The sequence below is a fragment of the Pelobates fuscus genome, chromosome 12, assembly GCF_036172605.1.
Source record: "Pelobates fuscus isolate aPelFus1 chromosome 12, aPelFus1.pri, whole genome shotgun sequence".
Classification (NCBI taxonomy): Eukaryota; Metazoa; Chordata; class Amphibia; order Anura; family Pelobatidae; genus Pelobates; species Pelobates fuscus.
This window is the reverse complement of record NC_086328.1, coordinates 6,899,705-6,916,879: the sequence shown is the minus strand read 5'-3', so window position 1 is coordinate 6,916,879 and position 17,175 is coordinate 6,899,705. Positions and strand designations below refer to the sequence as shown.

The window sequence follows — 17,175 nt, the reverse complement described above, 5'->3', positions numbered from 1 at the left end:
TTTTGGGTTCTGGACAGTCACTTCTGTAGTGTCCCTTAGCCCCACAATTAAAACATGTTACGTCCTCTAACTTGACACCCTTGGTGCCAGGGGTGATGGGGGTGGCTCGGGTCACCATGAGAGGAGCTGAATTGGGTCTTCTGGGGGTTTGGGCAGATTCCAAACCTCTAGCAACTAGGAGTAACGTATCTAGGGGAACAACCTTGTATTCAGGGCGTGCAGCAATGATTCCCTTGCGTATGGAATCTTTAACACCTTGGACAAACGCACCTGATAGCATTTGTGAATGAATTTTGTCAGTGAGATCAAAACCCAAATCTGTAAACATTTGATATAATCTTGCATGAAACCTTTCCACTGATTCTCCTTTGTCTTGCATAACATCAGTAAGGCCAGCAGCTTGATCTGCAAGTTTATCCTTAGCCCAATCTCTCAATTGATTGCAAAAGGTTACTCCGGAGGGATAATCAACATCACTTGTAAGCAGATCTGTACTGAGGTGGCGGGCCATGCTGGGCCAATATGCATCCCCTGCTTTAATAGCACAAATGCTCAGTAGGTCACGCCAGGCGGCGGAATAAGTCTTTTGTATCTGAACTATCCCTCGGTAAAAAGGCATAGGCTGTTTCTCTGGGTCAGGGAGAGATTTCATTAAAGCACTAGCTTGTGTGGGGTTAAAAGCGACATATTTAGGAGGGGCCTGTTCTCCCCGACCCTGATGGCCGAAGGGATCTTCAATAGAACGGTGGGCTCTCGTAGCCTCCATTGAACCCTGGGACAGTCTGTCATCCTCTTCCTCATCTAGCTCTATTATCTGGGACCTTCTGCGTGAGGGGAGCACCTGAGGAGACAGGGCCGGGGGATAGGAGGGAGCTCCGGAGGCGGGAGTTGCCATTGGGTCATAACCTTGGGACCGGTAATCACCGGGAAGCACCGGCATCAGGGGTGCTGAATGGCTGGGGGCCGCCATATTGGAGGTGGGGAAGGAAGTTGCATTGGGGTTAAGGGAAGACGTGGCGGCCATGTTGGATGTGGGCACATCCGGGGCAGACTGAACCGGACTGGGCATGACCGGAACCTGGGGAGTGACTTGGGGAAAGGGGTATGGCCAGTGAGGATAGGGGTATGGGAAGGGGTATGGCCAGGCCATTTGGGTGGGAGTTGGGGCGGAACCTGGAGTGGGCAGTGAGGTTGGGGAGGGATTAGCAGAGGGGGTGGGAAACTGGGCTGTGGTCGGGGCGGGCGAGGGAGAGGGTGGGGAAGAGTCAGTAAAGGTGCCTGAAGGAGGAGGAGCCGGAGTGGGATCAGCAAGATTGACAGTGGCAGGAGAGGAGGGGTTAGTGAACTGGGCAGATGCAGATGGGAGGGTAGGATTATCTACGGAGACAAAGTGTGAGGAAGGAATGGCAGATGAGATGTTAGCATTAGACTCAGAAGGTGGCTTGGGGATGGATGAGGATGATGGGAATGTTAGGGAGGGAGAAGGGGAAAAGTAGGATCCATCAGAATTTAGGACCGGGCAAACGGGAGAGGTGACGGGATGGGGATTGGGAGGATTAATCAGCTGGCAATCTCCCATTACTGACTGGATCTTTGGGATAGACATCCCCCGGGCGCCATTTTGGGGCGCTGGCTGAGGAAGAGCCCCAGCAACACAATTATTATGGTACACAAACATTTTCACACCCTTGTGAATTATTTCTTCTTCAACCCAACCTTCTTGCTGAATAGCCTTTGCTACTCTGTACCATGCTTCAGCTGTTTTTAATAAATCATAATTTGCAAGCTTGCCTTTCTTTTCCATCAACAATCTACGCCAACTTTCTGGTTGTAATCTACCACATGTCGGCACAGCTATTTTACAAACTTTTGCAATCTTTTCAACACCTTTAACCATCTCCTCACCCTCTCTGTCATCAACTAAATCACATGCTAACCAGCCCTTACTGGGCTTATTTAAATCCTGCCCCATGATCCCTTCTCCCCTACACCAGCGTCCCAGATATAGGGAAAGATAAGGAAAATTGAACTGGAACGTCTACAATGCTCGACTGCCACCTGAGAATCGTGGGTCTTTCTCAAGTGCGTCTTCCCAAAACGTAGACTAGTCACTGAATCCGCCTACCCGGGGTGGTAGACACGGATTGGAGCGAGGTGAGAAGTGTGTGACCAATCACTTCTCTATTAAGAGGAATGGGAGTGGATAGTACAATAGTACAGGAAGTGTAGAAAAGGTAAAGAGTAAGGGAAGAAAAATCCTTAGAGACAGATACAGGAGTTTAAATGACTCCACATTAAACAAACAAGACAACAGTACAGTTGAAATACAGTGCATGCATCACAGTTCAAATGAAATCAACAGTAATCCCTTTCCTCCTACATGTGCTTACTCCAAAGTCACCTTTCTCAACCTCGTAGTGTCCCCGCTCGGAGAATGACTTCCTCAAGTCTCACTACCAGCGGCCAAGGATAACAGCTAACACCGGTCCGAAATCCTTTCTAGCCTCCCTCGTTACAGCAGTCCACTTAAAGTGGCCACGCCACCCTCACTCCCGTAGTGCCCTTATAAAACCCACTCTATAAGTCTCACTACCACGTGATGCGGAAAACAAGCAATGCCTGCCTGAATCCCCCCAGGAAACTGAGTCCCCTGCCACAAGGCTAAGTCTCCTACCACAGTTAAAATAATCAGTGGACCTTCAACTCAACTAGAGCCGAAAGGTCCGGGTCAGGACGTCCCCAACTCAACTAGAGCTGGATGGTCCGGGTCAGGACGTCCCCAACTCAACTAGAGCTGGATGGTCCGAAAGCGCACAGTGAAGCTAGCTAGGCTATCAAAGTGACACAAAATTGGATCACAGGAAACTATGATTCTACACAGATCCCACAATTCCACAAACTTCTTTTTCCTTACAGCCACAGCCACGAGGCTCCTAAAAGAAGTAAACAGGCAAAGAAGACCCCCAGGAACACATCCACAGGTCAACCCCCCTTTTTCCCTACAGCCACAAACACGTGGCTCCTAAAAGGAGTAAAACAGGCAACAGGACTCCAGGCAAATCCCCCGGGTCCACCCCCCCCTTATCCCAAAAAGGGGGAAAACAGACAAACACAGGACCCTCAAGCAAACTACCACGGGTCCACCCCCCCCCTTTATCCCAAAAAGGGGAAACAAATAAACATTCAGCCCGGGCAACCAAACTAGACACACCCAGGCAACAGATAGACTAAATGCAGGTAACAAATGGGTAATAAGACTCCGGGCAAGATATTACCTGTCTTTGATGTCCTCCCGGGAAGCAGTCACAGACACGTGGACGGGTCAATCAAAGGGGCCGGAACGTACCGGTGGCTCTGCAGAAGTCTCTACCGTGTATCTGGAGGTGATCAATCTCCCTTCCTTCCCCCTGGATTCCTCCGTCCACCCTTGTCTTCCTTAGGACGGCTCACCGGCCAGACATAGCCCGGAGTCCCTGTTCGGGCGCCAAAGTTGTTATGGTACTTTTTCAGTAAACCAAAATGTTTAAGTGTCTATCTGTTCCTGTCCAAATTAAAGAGAATTGAATTGCGTATATACGCTGAAGTAATTCAGTCTGACACACGGAGTTCAGGTTAAAATAACTTCGAGGAAATTTATTGGCAAGTGCAGAATCAGCGGGCGCGCAGGCCCTTTTAAGAGACATTTTCGTCATCATTGATTATCAAGATATCAGTGAATAAACATCATTAATTGGATTAATTGTTAAGTGTCTGGGTTAGTGTCCACCTATCAATATAATTAATTGGATCAAAAGCTAAGTGGTTAGTTCCGTGTCCACCCACCAAGAGGTGGTACTTTTTCGGACACGGGTGGGGGACAAGGGGTCTTGAGCGTCATTTTACTCGGTCGGTGATGTCAAATCTCGTGGTTAGGTGCAAGGTCTCTTATGAATAGAACATTTCATTACTACTGTGTTCTCATGGCCTTTAAATTATACTATGTTGCGAGTTAGGGGAAATTCAACAGTTCCTGGGTTAGTCATATCCTTATGGAGAATACTGTCCTTGTCTATTGTATTAGATGTGCTGAGAAATACTGTCATGTAATGTAGTTTTCATATGAAGAAGTCAGGTTATGAGGACAAAATGGAGGATTTGTCACAGTATCAGGTTAATACAGAGTTAGAGCAGCAATTCAATATAAATACAATAAGATTTTTAATAATTCTACATCACTGGTATGTGAGCGCTCCAATTAATTATGCAGATCTACATAAAAATCAAGATGAAAATATCAATAAACTTAAAAATGACCAATCTCGCCGAGATCACCACAATAACCACCATAAACCACAATTGAATGTACTGGGTGAGTCTTATCTGAATCAGAATACTCTACACATATATATAAGAGTATAACAAAATATCATTTATTGTATAATAAACTAATCATAAAAAATGAAACAACATCTCAAAACGTCCAGTATCAGATGTAATCGTGATGAATAGTAAGGGGCCCCTTATTCATATTCTTGTCGACAAAGGACTGATGTAAAAAATCCGAGATGTGCACATTAGCATAAAAACTATATGTGAACTCAAAAAAGTTCAAGCAGTAGGCTCCAGTCCAGTCCGTGAAAAAATATATAAGTGGATAAACGGATAGTGCCCAGACGACCAAGCCGTCTTACGGAGAGGGAGCTCAAACACCAGCCAAACACCCTGGTCAAGACTAAGAGGGAAGCGATAGGGATGGCCCCAAAGGTGAAAAATCACATCCAGATATGGAAAACTATGGGGATATCACTTCAGCAACTTACCCTATCCGTCCGACCATCGGGTGAGAAACTGGGAGCACATAAACTCCAAACCGTGAGGGCTGCAGGAAAAAGGCCGTTCTCGCCAGGTCGCTTGCCGAAAATCAATGGCGGGTCGTAAAGGACGAATCGGCTGGGAAGTTCAAATCCGTCGGCGGACTAGTCCTCCAGCTAGGACGAAACGCGTAGACGTGCTGTCTGCTACCTCACCACACCGCCGACGGATTTGAACTTCCCAGCCGATTCGTCCTTTACGACCCGCCATTGATTTTCGGCAAGCGACCTGGCGAGAACGGCCTTTTTCCTGCAGCCCTCACGGTTTGGAGTTTATGTGCTCCCAGTTTCTCACCCGATGGTCGGACGGATAGGGTAAGTTGCTGAAGTGATATCCCCATAGTTTTCCATATCTGGATGTGATTTTTCACCTTTGGGGCCATCCCTATCGCTTCCCTCTTAGTCTTGACCAGGGTGTTTGGCTGGTGTTTGAGCTCCCTCTCCGTAAGACGGCTTGGTCGTCTGGGCACTATCCGTTTATCCACTTATATATTTTTTCACGGACTGGACTGGAGCCTACTGCTTGAACTTTTTTGAGTTCACATATAGTTTTTATGCTAATGTGCACATCTCGGATTTTTTACATCAGTCCTTTGTCGACAAGAATATGAATAAGGGGCCCCTTACTATTCATCACGATTACATCTGATACTGGACGTTTTGAGATGTTGTTTCATTTTTTATGATTAGTTTATTATACAATAAATGATATTTTGTTATACTCTTATATATATGTGTAGAGTATTCTGATTCAGATAAGACTCACCCAGTACATTCAATTGTGGTTTATGGTGGTTATTGTGGTGATCTCGGCGAGATTGGTCATTTTTAAGTTTATTGATATTTTCATCTTGATTTTTATGTAGATCTGCATAATTAATTGGAGCGCTCACATACCAGTTATATCATGAATGTATTACAGTCCTCTTCTGTGTTTTAATTGAGATAAGTATGAGATATGAGTGTGTGCCTGTGCATGGGGGTTGATGAGTGTCATGCACGTGGAAGGTATGTGTGATTGGCTGAATGTGCTAGGAGTGTGGTTGGCCAAGTATGATTGTTTATGGTAGCTCTGATTGGGAAGGCTGAGTGTATTTGGGTGTGGGTTTTGTGTCCTTGTTATTAACAGGAATTGTTAATTGAGTAATAGGGTTTTCTTATACGTTGCTTCCTTTGCACGGTAATTATAATATTTTAATATATGCCATTTTCAGTGACAGGAGAAATTTCAATTTTCAGAACAATTAAATATCTCGTACAGAGTTATACAAACACACATACACACATTCATAAAAAGTCACGTACACAGACATATAGATACATGCAAAATAATGCAGACACATAGTCATAAAGAAACACACACTCATACAGACACAGTTATACAAGTCATACACACACACAATTTTATACAGACACAGTCGTATACACACAGACAGACACATAATCATACAGATGCATATGCACACTCATATAGACACAGTAATACAAACAGACATAGACACACACACATACAGAACCATTCATACAGAAACTCATAAAGACACATAATCATACAGACACACATACACACACTGACATTACGGCAGAACCCAGAGGAAAGTATTTTAAAAATATCTCTGCGCTATGCACTTTAATTGTGACACAATAATTGATTATATATAATATTTTTGGCCAGCTAATCCCAGGCTAGTCCCTATAGTTGCCCCATGTTATTTCCTATAAAGTGACACTGTGGTCAACTTGTCATGAAAGATGCAATTTAATATATATATATATAAAATATAAAAGCCAATAATAATAATATACATTTATACCACTAGATGTCCCTGTTGGAATGCCTTGTATCTCATTTTACTCTACGGTCTACACTGTTGCATTTAGACAAAAGGAAAAAGGAATTCCACGATCGCAGGCAAATTGGTGGTTGAGATAGGTCCCAAACGTGGCACCATTATGTGAGATTGCTATATTTAAGGGAATCAGATTAGGCAGTAGGACGTGTTTAGTATATAGCTCCCTATTTTAATATTCTTAAATATGGCAATTCCACAAAAGGATAGCAAATTAGGGACGCGAGGAGGTATGACATATGAGAATTCAGCACTGCTGTCATAATGATCTATTTATTTCTCTTCCCCTATAGATGAGGGGTGGAGGGGTTTGGTAGGGTTAGGACATCGACAGCCCTATGACAGTAGCCCTTATAGTACAGTCATTCTTTTTACTGTATGATGGGCGCTGCGTGTTTATATTGACACTAACCGAGCAGAGACAGAATGCCGTAGAGCTGCTGCTCCTCTGACGAATCCTCAATGTTACTTCTTCTCATGACACGGAACAGGAAAACAGTTTGTCCTAAAACCTTGGGTATAAAACGTGAAAATAATGAAGAATTAAGATGTATCTGTCTCGTAACATTCACTGTGTGACAGTCATTATATAATATTAGCTGTTAGACAGTCACTGTGAGATAGTCGTTATATATTAATAGCTGTTAGACAGTCACTGTGACAGTCGATATATAATATTAGCTCTTACACAGTCACTCTGAGACAGTCGTTATATCATATTAGCTGTTAGACAGTCACTCTGAGATATTCATTATATAATATTAGCTGTTAGACAGTCACTCTGAGATTTTCATTGTATAATATTAGCTGTTAGACAGTCACTCTGAGATAGTCGTTATATAATATTAGCTGTTAGACAGTCAATCTGAGATAGTCGTTATATATTAATAGCTGTTAGACAGTCACTGTGAGACAGTCATTATAATATTAGCTGTTAGACAGTCACTCTGAGATAGTCGTTATATAATATTAACTGACAGACAGTCACTCTGAGATAGTCATTATATAATATTAGCTGTTATACAGTCACTCTGAGATAGTCGTTATATAATATCCGCTGACAGACAGTCACTCTGAGACAGTCATTATAATATTAGCTGTTAGACAGTCACTCTGAGACAGTCATTATAATATTAGCTGTCAGACAGTCACTCTGAGATAGTCGTTATATATTAATAGCTTTTAGACAGTCACTGAGACAGTCATTATAATATTAGCTGTTAGACAGTTACTCTGAGATAGTCATTATATAATATTAGCTGTTATACAGTCACTCTGAGATAATCGTTATATAATATCCGCTGACAGACAGTCATTATAATATTAGCTGTTAGACAGTCACTCTGAGACAGTCATTGTAATATTAGCTGTGAGACAGTCACTCTGAGATAGTCGTTATATAATATTAGCTGACAGACAGTCACTGTGAGATAGTCGTTATATAATATTCGCTGTCAGACAGTCACTCTGAGATAGATGTTATATAATATTAGCTGACAGACAGTCACTGTATTTTTCACTGAACATTCACTGTGAGATTAATGGAACGGTGACATTTCCCTTTGTAGTAATGACCGGTCTCTGTTTGGTGCCAGTACGTGTCTGATTGTTATATTATGTGACGGACACAGTGACAATCTATGTTACCTTCCTCTCTAGAAGTTGGCTGTGGACAGATACCTTGAGTGGTGGGAGCACAAACAGGCTCTGAAAAAACGACAGAAGCATAGATATGAGCCAGCTGGTTGCCTTCTCCTTGGTCATGTCCAGGCTGAGGAGAACCATGTAGTAGGCAGAGAAACCACTGATTCCAAACAGAAAGACCCAGCACAGGAATGTAAAGGCTTTGGGCATTTTGATGCATTGTGTCCTCTGCTGTGTGACTACTGGAAAACTCGTGCTCACACTAAACGAGGAAAGGTAAAATCACAATAAGAATGCCAACAGAGAGGGAGATGAGAGAAATAAATCCATAAAGGATACAAGCAGTTTGTTGAGCGATAGCGGCCAATGGATTGATTAATTCCTTAAATTCCATATTGTATGGAAGTAAAAAATGGTAACATTTAAACTAATAGACAAACTGTGGCTGTAGTTGAGTTGGAGAATCTTTCTCTATTATCCTCTAGTTTGCCATTTAGATTTCAATTCACTACAACGTTGAGATTATGGCATAATGTACGAGATACCAAAACCACTATTTCAAAATGTCAGAAGAAATACTTATCTTAACCCTTAGTTTGTTTGCGAGAAAGCAGCGTTATTTTATACCATCTGCCTATAGAAAATATAGAATTCCCCGCAAGTCTCCGGAGAAAGTGAGTGTAACGTTTGGACCTCCAGGACAGATACAGCCTGTGACGGCAGTGTCCTTTCCCAAACGATTCACTGTAACTAATTATTATTATTATTATTGCAATTTATATAGCGCCAACAGATTCCGTAGCGCTTAATGAATTCACCAACTGCTCCTCATCGGCAGAAGCTTAACCCGGTTTGTGGCCTTCAATCTCCAAACACCACTATTCGTTTGGCGAATTTTTTATTTATTAGCCAACATGTTCAACAACCTATTTAAAATCTCCTAACATAGGCCTCGATTTAATATTTTTGGATACGCTTTTCAAATGATTTAATATTTTCAGATACCCTTTTTTAAAATTATTTAAATTATGAAAAATATTTAAATAGTTTAATATTTGGATATTTGTTTTTATATATTTCTATATTTTTTTGATATTTTAATATTTTGAATAAACTATTTTAAAAAAGCTCACCATTGGGAGGCATGAAGGTAAAAGAGGAACACATGTCAACAGGCAATCTATACCGTATATATGCGATCTATGGCCTTGACCGCATTTAGGGGACTTTGGCTTCCAGGAAGCACTAGAAAAAGACCGGGACATCTTTTCAAAATCAGAACTGTGCTGATAAATCTGGGATGTTTGGATGTATTTTGATACTTGCAATTTCAGTAAATTGGTGTGTATTGGATGTGTAAAATATTTGATGTTATAGAGTGAAGGATACCTGCTTGGGAGGGGTGATCCTGAGACATTTTTACTCCGGAGCAGATCCTGCAGGTCATATAGAATATTGGTGGCTTGTATATAGTTGATAGGTTTATCAACATAAGATAAATCCACTGATGCGACGTCAAACTTCAGCTGTTCCAAAATTTTATAGAGACGGTGGAGAAACAGACATTGGTGCGGGGTCATCACTGCAAGAAAATAAACTGATTGGAGGCTCTAACCAGAACGAACTTGCTACATATCCAGGGTTATTTACTAAACAGGAGGTCAGGAACCCACCAGGAGTTTTCAGAGGAAGCCAATCCGAAAAAAAATGTATTTCCAGCTCCAGTTATTTTGCTTTATAATGTGATGTTCCCTAGGGAATTCCAGACTATCCTGTCCATCAGATATACTCACTAAACCAGGAATTGTAGAGAAGAGACAACAAAATTAGAAACTTTAGGCCAAAATAGTGAATTTGGAAAAATTGTCCTGTTCAGCTATTTTTGCCTGAAATGTGCGGTTACCCTTGCCAATTCTCCATGAATTCTTACTATAGTGAATAACCTGATGATATGTTCAGATTAATATAGATTCAGATTTTTTTAAATAAAAATTCTCCTTATTGAACATATCTATGGGAGCAACTATTTACTTCTAGAATTTCAGCTTAGATGTCTCACCATATACAGAGGAAACCTTTCTCTACAAATCGTAGCATTATATTTCATCTGACAGTAAACACAGAACATGCAAGGACTTCTAACTGAGATAGTGCAAGACTTCACCATCAAAGCTATGTATAGGTTTTATGGTTCCATATCATCCGACACTGGGTTTCTGACCTCTGATAGAAAAAATGAGGGTTTAGAGATGTACGCTCACCATTTGCCCGTTTAGTATTCTGCGGTTCCTGCACACAGATGTAAGACTGAATTAAGCTGGACAGAGTTTCTACTTCCTGAAGGACTGGATCAGTGTTGGAACTCACTGTTTTTTCAGGATTCTCTCCCAACACTTGGACAACATACTTCTGTAGGAAGTCCACTATCTCTTTTAAATCCTGTGACACAAGACAAAGAGACCTTCAATGCATTCTCCATCATTATCTGCTTCAAACTGCAACTGGGTGGATCACATCATGCTGTTAATGTTACTATTTTCAGTTAATGCCATATACACTCCGTTTAGGAATGCAGAGACAGGTCCTGTTAAGATTGCATATCTTTCTTCCCTTAGGATTGCAAATACCTTATGGTGGAACCCAGATAACGTATCAGGATGATGGTCTGTTGCACTCACTCAGAAGCTGTCAGGATCGGGACAGGGATCCAACACGCAGAGTACAAAGAGTGGAAAGGTACGTATACCGGGCCTTAGAATGGCCGGACTAACGTACCGAGAGTAATAAAGAATAGTCAGAGACAAGCCGAGGTCGAGGAAACGAGAAGACAGATAAGCGAGAGACAAGCCGGGTCAAGGGATAACAGAGAAGCAGGGTAGTACAACGAGCCGAGTCAAAACCAATAGAGCAAACTAGAATACCAGAGCACTGAGTGACTAGACAAGCTAGAACCACGACAGGGCAATGAGCTGAAGTGAGGAGTAAGCTTAAATACCCTGGCTCTGGATGGAAATCACGCCTCTGACAAGTACCGATTGGATATCGGACACTTGAGTGACAGGTCGCTCGTGATAGCGTCATGACGTCACGTATTGAGCGTCCTGCTAGAAAAGGACGTGGATTCCTCGCGGCCGGTGTTTAAGTGACTGGATGAACCGCGAGGAACGGAGGAAACAGCTCGCCTGGACGGATAAACCACCAAGTCTCTACCTCCCTTAGAGGTAGAGGCCTCAGGTACCCTGACAGTACCCCCCCTCTCAGATACGCCCACCGGGCGGAATGAACCGGGGCGAGATGGGAAGCGGAGGTGAAATGCTCTGCGAAGGCGAGAAGCATGAACGTCCTCCTGAGGTACCCAACTCCTCTCCTCAGGACCATATCCCCTCCAGTTGACCAGATATTGCAATTTTCCCCTTGAAATTCTGGAGTCAATGATGGAGCTGACCTCGTACTCCTCCCGACCCTCCACCTGAACAGGACGAGGCGAGGAGACCTTAGAGGAGAATTTGTTGCAAATAAGAGGTTTCAACAAGGAGACATGAAAAGAGTTAGGAATGCGTAAGGCAGGTGGCAGAGCAAGGCGATACGCAACCGGATTGATACGAGTGAGAACCCTGTAAGGGCCTATGTAGCGAGGAGCAAACTTCATAGATGGGACTTTTAGGCGAATATTCTTAGTACTCAACCATACCCTATCCCCAGGAACAAAAACAGGAGCCGCTCTTCTATGTTTGTCAGCGTGTTTCTTGAACAGCGAGGAACTATGTAATAGAATTTGCCGAGTCTGATCCCATAATTTCTTCAGGTTGGCGACATGATCATCAACCGACGGTATCCCCTGAGAAGAGGAAACCGAAGGAAAAATCGAAGGATGAAAGCCATAGTTCATGAAGAAAGGGCTAGAGCGAGTTGAATCGCAAACAAGGTTATTGTGTGCGAACTCCGCCCAAGGAATCAGACCGACCCAATCGTCCTGGTGTTCGGAAACAAAGCAACGCAGATACTGTTCGATCTTTTGATTAGTACGTTCAGCAGCTCCGTTAGACTGAGGGTGATAGGCAGAGGAGAAGTTCAATTTGATGCCCATTTGAGAACAAAAGGATCTCCAGAAACGTGAGACAAATTGAGAACCTCTATCAGAAACAATCTCCGAAGGAATCCCATGTAGACGAAAAACCTCTCTCGCAAAAATCTCCGCCAATTCAGGAGAAGTCGGAAGTTTAGGTAATGGCACGAAATGGGCCATCTTAGTAAATCTATCCACCACCGTGAGAATAACAGTCTGTCTCTTGGAAGCAGGCAAATCTACGATAAAGTCTATGGACAAACAGGACCAAGGTTTCTCAGGAATGTCCAAGGGGTGTAACAGGCCACATGGAGATGCATGAGGTAGTTTAGTCTTGGCACAAGTCTCACAAGCTGCGACGAACTCCTCAATATCTTTTCGAAGTGAAGGCCACCAGAAATCCTTGGATATCAGAGAGTATGTCTTGCGAATACCAGGATGACCAGCTATTTTACTTTCATGAAAACATTGTAAGAGCTCCAGTTGAAGTTCAGGAGGAACAAAGTTTCTTCCCTCAGGAGTGTCTCCGGGAGCTAGATGTTGTGACTTCAAGATCTGGTCAAGTAGCGGAGAATGAATTTTGAGACTGGTATTAGCAATAATATTGCATTTGGGTACAATGGAGGACAAAAGTGGTTCAACTGAAGCAGAGGGCTCATATTGGCGAGATAGCGCATCGGCTTTAGAATTCTTTGACCCAGGTCTGTAAGTCAGAACGTAATTGAAATGGGTAAGAAACAACGACCAACGAGCCTGCCTGGAGGACAGACGCTTGGCCTCTCCGATATAAGACAAGTTTTTGTGGTCTGTCAGAATGGTAACAGGATGTAATGTACCTTCCAATAAATGTCTCCATTCTTTCAAAGCCTTGATAACCGCTAGTAATTCTCTGTCACCAATGTCATACCTGCTTTCAGTACCGGTCAATTTTTTAGAGAAAAATCCACATGGATGTAATGGTTTATCAACACCCAACCTTTGAGATAGGACAGCACCTAAACCAGTCTCTGATGCGTCTACCTCAAGTAAAAAAGGCAGAGAGGTGTCGGGGTGAACTAAAATTGGAGCGGAAGCGAAAAGCTCCTTGAGAGTCTTGAACGCAAGGAGAGCTTCAGTAGTCCAATTCTTAGTATCAGCCCCCTGTTTGGTCATGTTAGTGATAGGTGCAATAATGGAAGAATAGCCCTTAATAAAGCGCCTATAATAATTAGAAAAACCAATAAATCTCTGTACGGCTTTAAGACCTTTGGGTAAAGGCCACTCTAGAATGGATTGGAGCTTATCCGGATCCATCTTAAATCCCTCCCCAGAGATCACATAGCCGAGAAAGGTTACCTGGGTTTGATCAAAGCTACATTTCTCCAACTTGCAGTACAAGCCATGCTGGAGAAGCTTGTGCAAAACCCTCCTGACTTGTTTGTGATGAATCTCAATCTCACTAGAATGAATGAGTATATCATCTAGGTATACAATGACGCAATCTTGCTGAAATTCCCTAAGAACCTCATTTATCAGATCTTGGAATACAGCTGGTGCATTGCATAACCCAAAAGGCATAACAGTATATTCATAGTGGCCATATCGAGTATTGAATGCCGTCATCCACTCATGTCCCTGCTGGATTCTCACCAAGTTATATGCCCCTCTGAGGTCTAACTTGGTGAAAATCGTAGAGCCCTTCAAACGATCGAAGAGTTCGGTAATCAAGGGAATCGGGTAGGCATTTTTAATGGTTATCTTATTTAGGCCTCGATAATCAATACAAGGTCTCAAAGAACCATCCTTCTTTTTAACAAAAAAAAATCCAGCCCCGGCAGGGGAGGAGGACCTTCTAATGAATCCCTTGTCTAAATTTTCGTTAATATACTCCTCTAGAACTGAGTTCTCTTTCGTAGATAACGGGTATACATGACCTCTGGGCGGCATGGTACCAGGGAGTAGGTTAATTTTGCAATCAAAGGACCTGTGTGGAGGTAAGGTATCGGCTTTCTTTTTGTCAAATACAGCCTTTAAATCTAGATACTGAGACGGAATTTGTGTCTCTGTAGGGTTGTCAGAGTTAGCCGATGTGTTGGTTAAGCCGAGGGGTGAGACCTTCCGCAAGCATTTCTCTTGACAATTCTGTCCCCACGAAACTATCTCCCCTGACTCCCAATTAATAATAGGGTTATGTCTCCTCAACCAGGAGTACCCCAGAACTATGGGAATAGACGGAGAAGAAATGAGCAGTAAGGATATGTCTTCTCTATGTAGGATGCCAACAGTTAAGTTAATCGGTATGGTCTCATGGAAAATAACAGGCTCAAGTAACGGTCTACCATCGATGGCCTCAACAGCCAGTGGTGTCTCTTTTAACTGGGATGGAATAGCATGCTTGGCAGCAAAACCCTGATCTATAAAGCTCTCAGCAGCTCCAGAATCGATTAGTGCCATAGTCTTAACTACTCCCTTCTCCCACTTTAAAGAAACGGGTAATAGAAGCCTGAGCTCTTTGTAGTTGTGAATAGAGGACAAAGTAGAAACACCCAAGGCCTGTCCTCTAGAGGAACTTAGGTGCGAGCGTTTCCCGAACGATTGGGACAATTTAGGCGTAAATGACCCCTGACTCCACAATACATACATAAACCCTCTCTTCTCCTGTACTGTCTCTCCCTCTCAGTGAGATGAGTACTGCCTATCTGCATAGGTTCAGGAATACGTAAGTCTTCGAACTCAGAGATTTGAAAGGTAGGCGCTAGTTTAAAGGAGGGTCTACGGGTCCTATCTCGAGTGTTCTGCCTCTCTCTTAAGCGTTCATCAATACGAGATATAAAAGAAATTAAATCCTCCAAATTTTCAGGGAGTTCTCTAGTAGCGACCTCGTCAAGAATTACATCTGATAACCCATTCAGAAACACATCTATATAAGCCTGTTCGTTCCACTTAACTTCTGCCGCCAAGGACCTGAACTCTAGTGCATAATCCACAAGTGTTCGATTGTCCTGTCTAAGGCGCAACATTAATCTAGCTGCATTGACCTTTCTACCAGGGGGGTCAAAAGTTCTTCTAAACGCAGCTACAAAGGCATTATAATTATAGACTAGTGGATTATCATTCTCCCATAAAGGATTGGCCCATCTCAAAGCTTTTTCAATGAGTAGAGTAATAATAAATCCAACCTTTGCTCTATCTGTGGGATAAGAGCGGGGTTGTAATTCGAAATGGATGCTAATCTGGTTTAGAAAGCCACGACACCTCTCCGGTGACCCGCCATAACGTACTGGTGGGGTAATACGGGAAGAAGCACCTACAGTGGCTACCTCTAAACCTGAGACTGCAGGAGAAATAGAAGGAGTACGTGTCTCCTCAGGTGGATTACTAGCACGAGACAAAAGTGCCTGTAGTGCCAAAGCCATCTGATCCATCCTATGCTCCATGGCGTCAAACCTGGGATCCGAAGAACCGAGCTGACTGTTTGTACCTGCAGGATCCATTGGCCCTGTCGTAATGTCAGGATCGGGACAGGGATCCAACACGCAGAGTACAAAGAGTGGAAAGGTACGTATACCGGGCCTTAGAATGGCCGGACTAACGTACCGAGAGTAATAAAGAATAGTCAGAGACAAGCCGAGGTCGAGGAAACGAGAAGACAGATAAGCGAGAGACAAGCCGGGTCAAGGGATAACAGAGAAGCAGGGTAGTACAACGAGCCGAGTCAAAACCAATAGAGCAAACTAGAATACCAGAGCACTGAGTGACTAGACAAGCTAGAACCACGACAGGGCAATGAGCTGAAGTGAGGAGTAAGCTTAAATACCCTGGCTCTGGATGGAAATCACGCCTCTGACAAGTACCGATTGGATATCGGACACTTGAGTGACAGGTCGCTCGTGATAGCGTCATGACGTCACGTATTGAGCGTCCTGCTAGAAAAGGACGTGGATTCCTCGCGGCCGGTGTTTAAGTGACTGGATGAACCGCGAGGAACGGAGGAAACAGCTCGCCTGGACGGATAAACCACCAAGTCTCTACCTCCCTTAGAGGTAGAGGCCTCAGGTACCCTGACAGAAGCATCCTTTTCCTAAAATATTTGCTTTCGGATAAAGGTTTGGGAGATAAAACTGCTCCATTCTTTCTAACACGTAATTGTAGATATTTTATTACAATGCAGCCAGTAAGCACATCTAATGGAAACATTGCTCTGTGCATGTGAATCAGTGCTACATTGTTCAAGGAATATCTCGAAAAGCAACTGCTCAGTCATTCATGCACTATGTTCTGCTACCCTAGTCTACCCCATTGTCACGTATTCATCCGCATATAAAAATGTGGTTAATGACATTTACTGTCCACACAGGGAAAGTTGTGCCGAGCAGCAACCTAATCCGCAGAAGGGTTAATGCTGAGCAGCAATTATGCAAATTAAACCTGGTAACTGAATTTAGGGTCAAAGGCCAGTTACAGCTTATCAGATCTAGAGGAGGGGTATTTAGGCCCAGTTCTCATCCTGCTCAGTGCCCTGTCGTGGTTTCCCTTATGGTTGTCCGAGAGCGCGTTCCTGTTTACAGTTTTCTACCTGGTTTTTGACTTTGGCTTTGTTTATTGACTTCTCTATATTCTGGTATCCTGACTCCTGGCTGTGTTCCCTGACCTCGGCTAGTATTTTTGACTATTCTTTGTACGTTAAATCCGGCCATTCTAAGGACCGGTAATACGTTACTTATTTGTCATCCGTGCTATACAGTTCTACGTGCTGGATCAAACAGTAATCCTGACACCCATACTG

The 17,175-nt window shown here is 43.3% G+C and overlaps 1 protein-coding gene across 1 annotated transcript in view; it reads right to left on the bottom strand.

Annotated features, from left to right (window-relative positions):
- Positions 1-17,175, bottom strand: part of LOC134579041 (polycystin-1-like protein 3) — a 55,889-nt gene that overhangs the window by 16,618 nt on the left and 22,096 nt on the right. Inside the window, exons 19-22 of the mRNA XM_063438172.1 lie at positions 10,606-10,805; positions 9,734-9,926; positions 8,381-8,606; positions 7,113-7,212 (exon numbers count right to left, since the gene is read on the bottom strand). Of these exons, the coding sequence (XP_063294242.1) occupies positions 7,113-7,212; positions 8,381-8,606; positions 9,734-9,926; positions 10,606-10,805 (719 nt within the window). The remainder of the gene's footprint in view (positions 1-7,112; positions 7,213-8,380; positions 8,607-9,733; positions 9,927-10,605; positions 10,806-17,175) is intronic.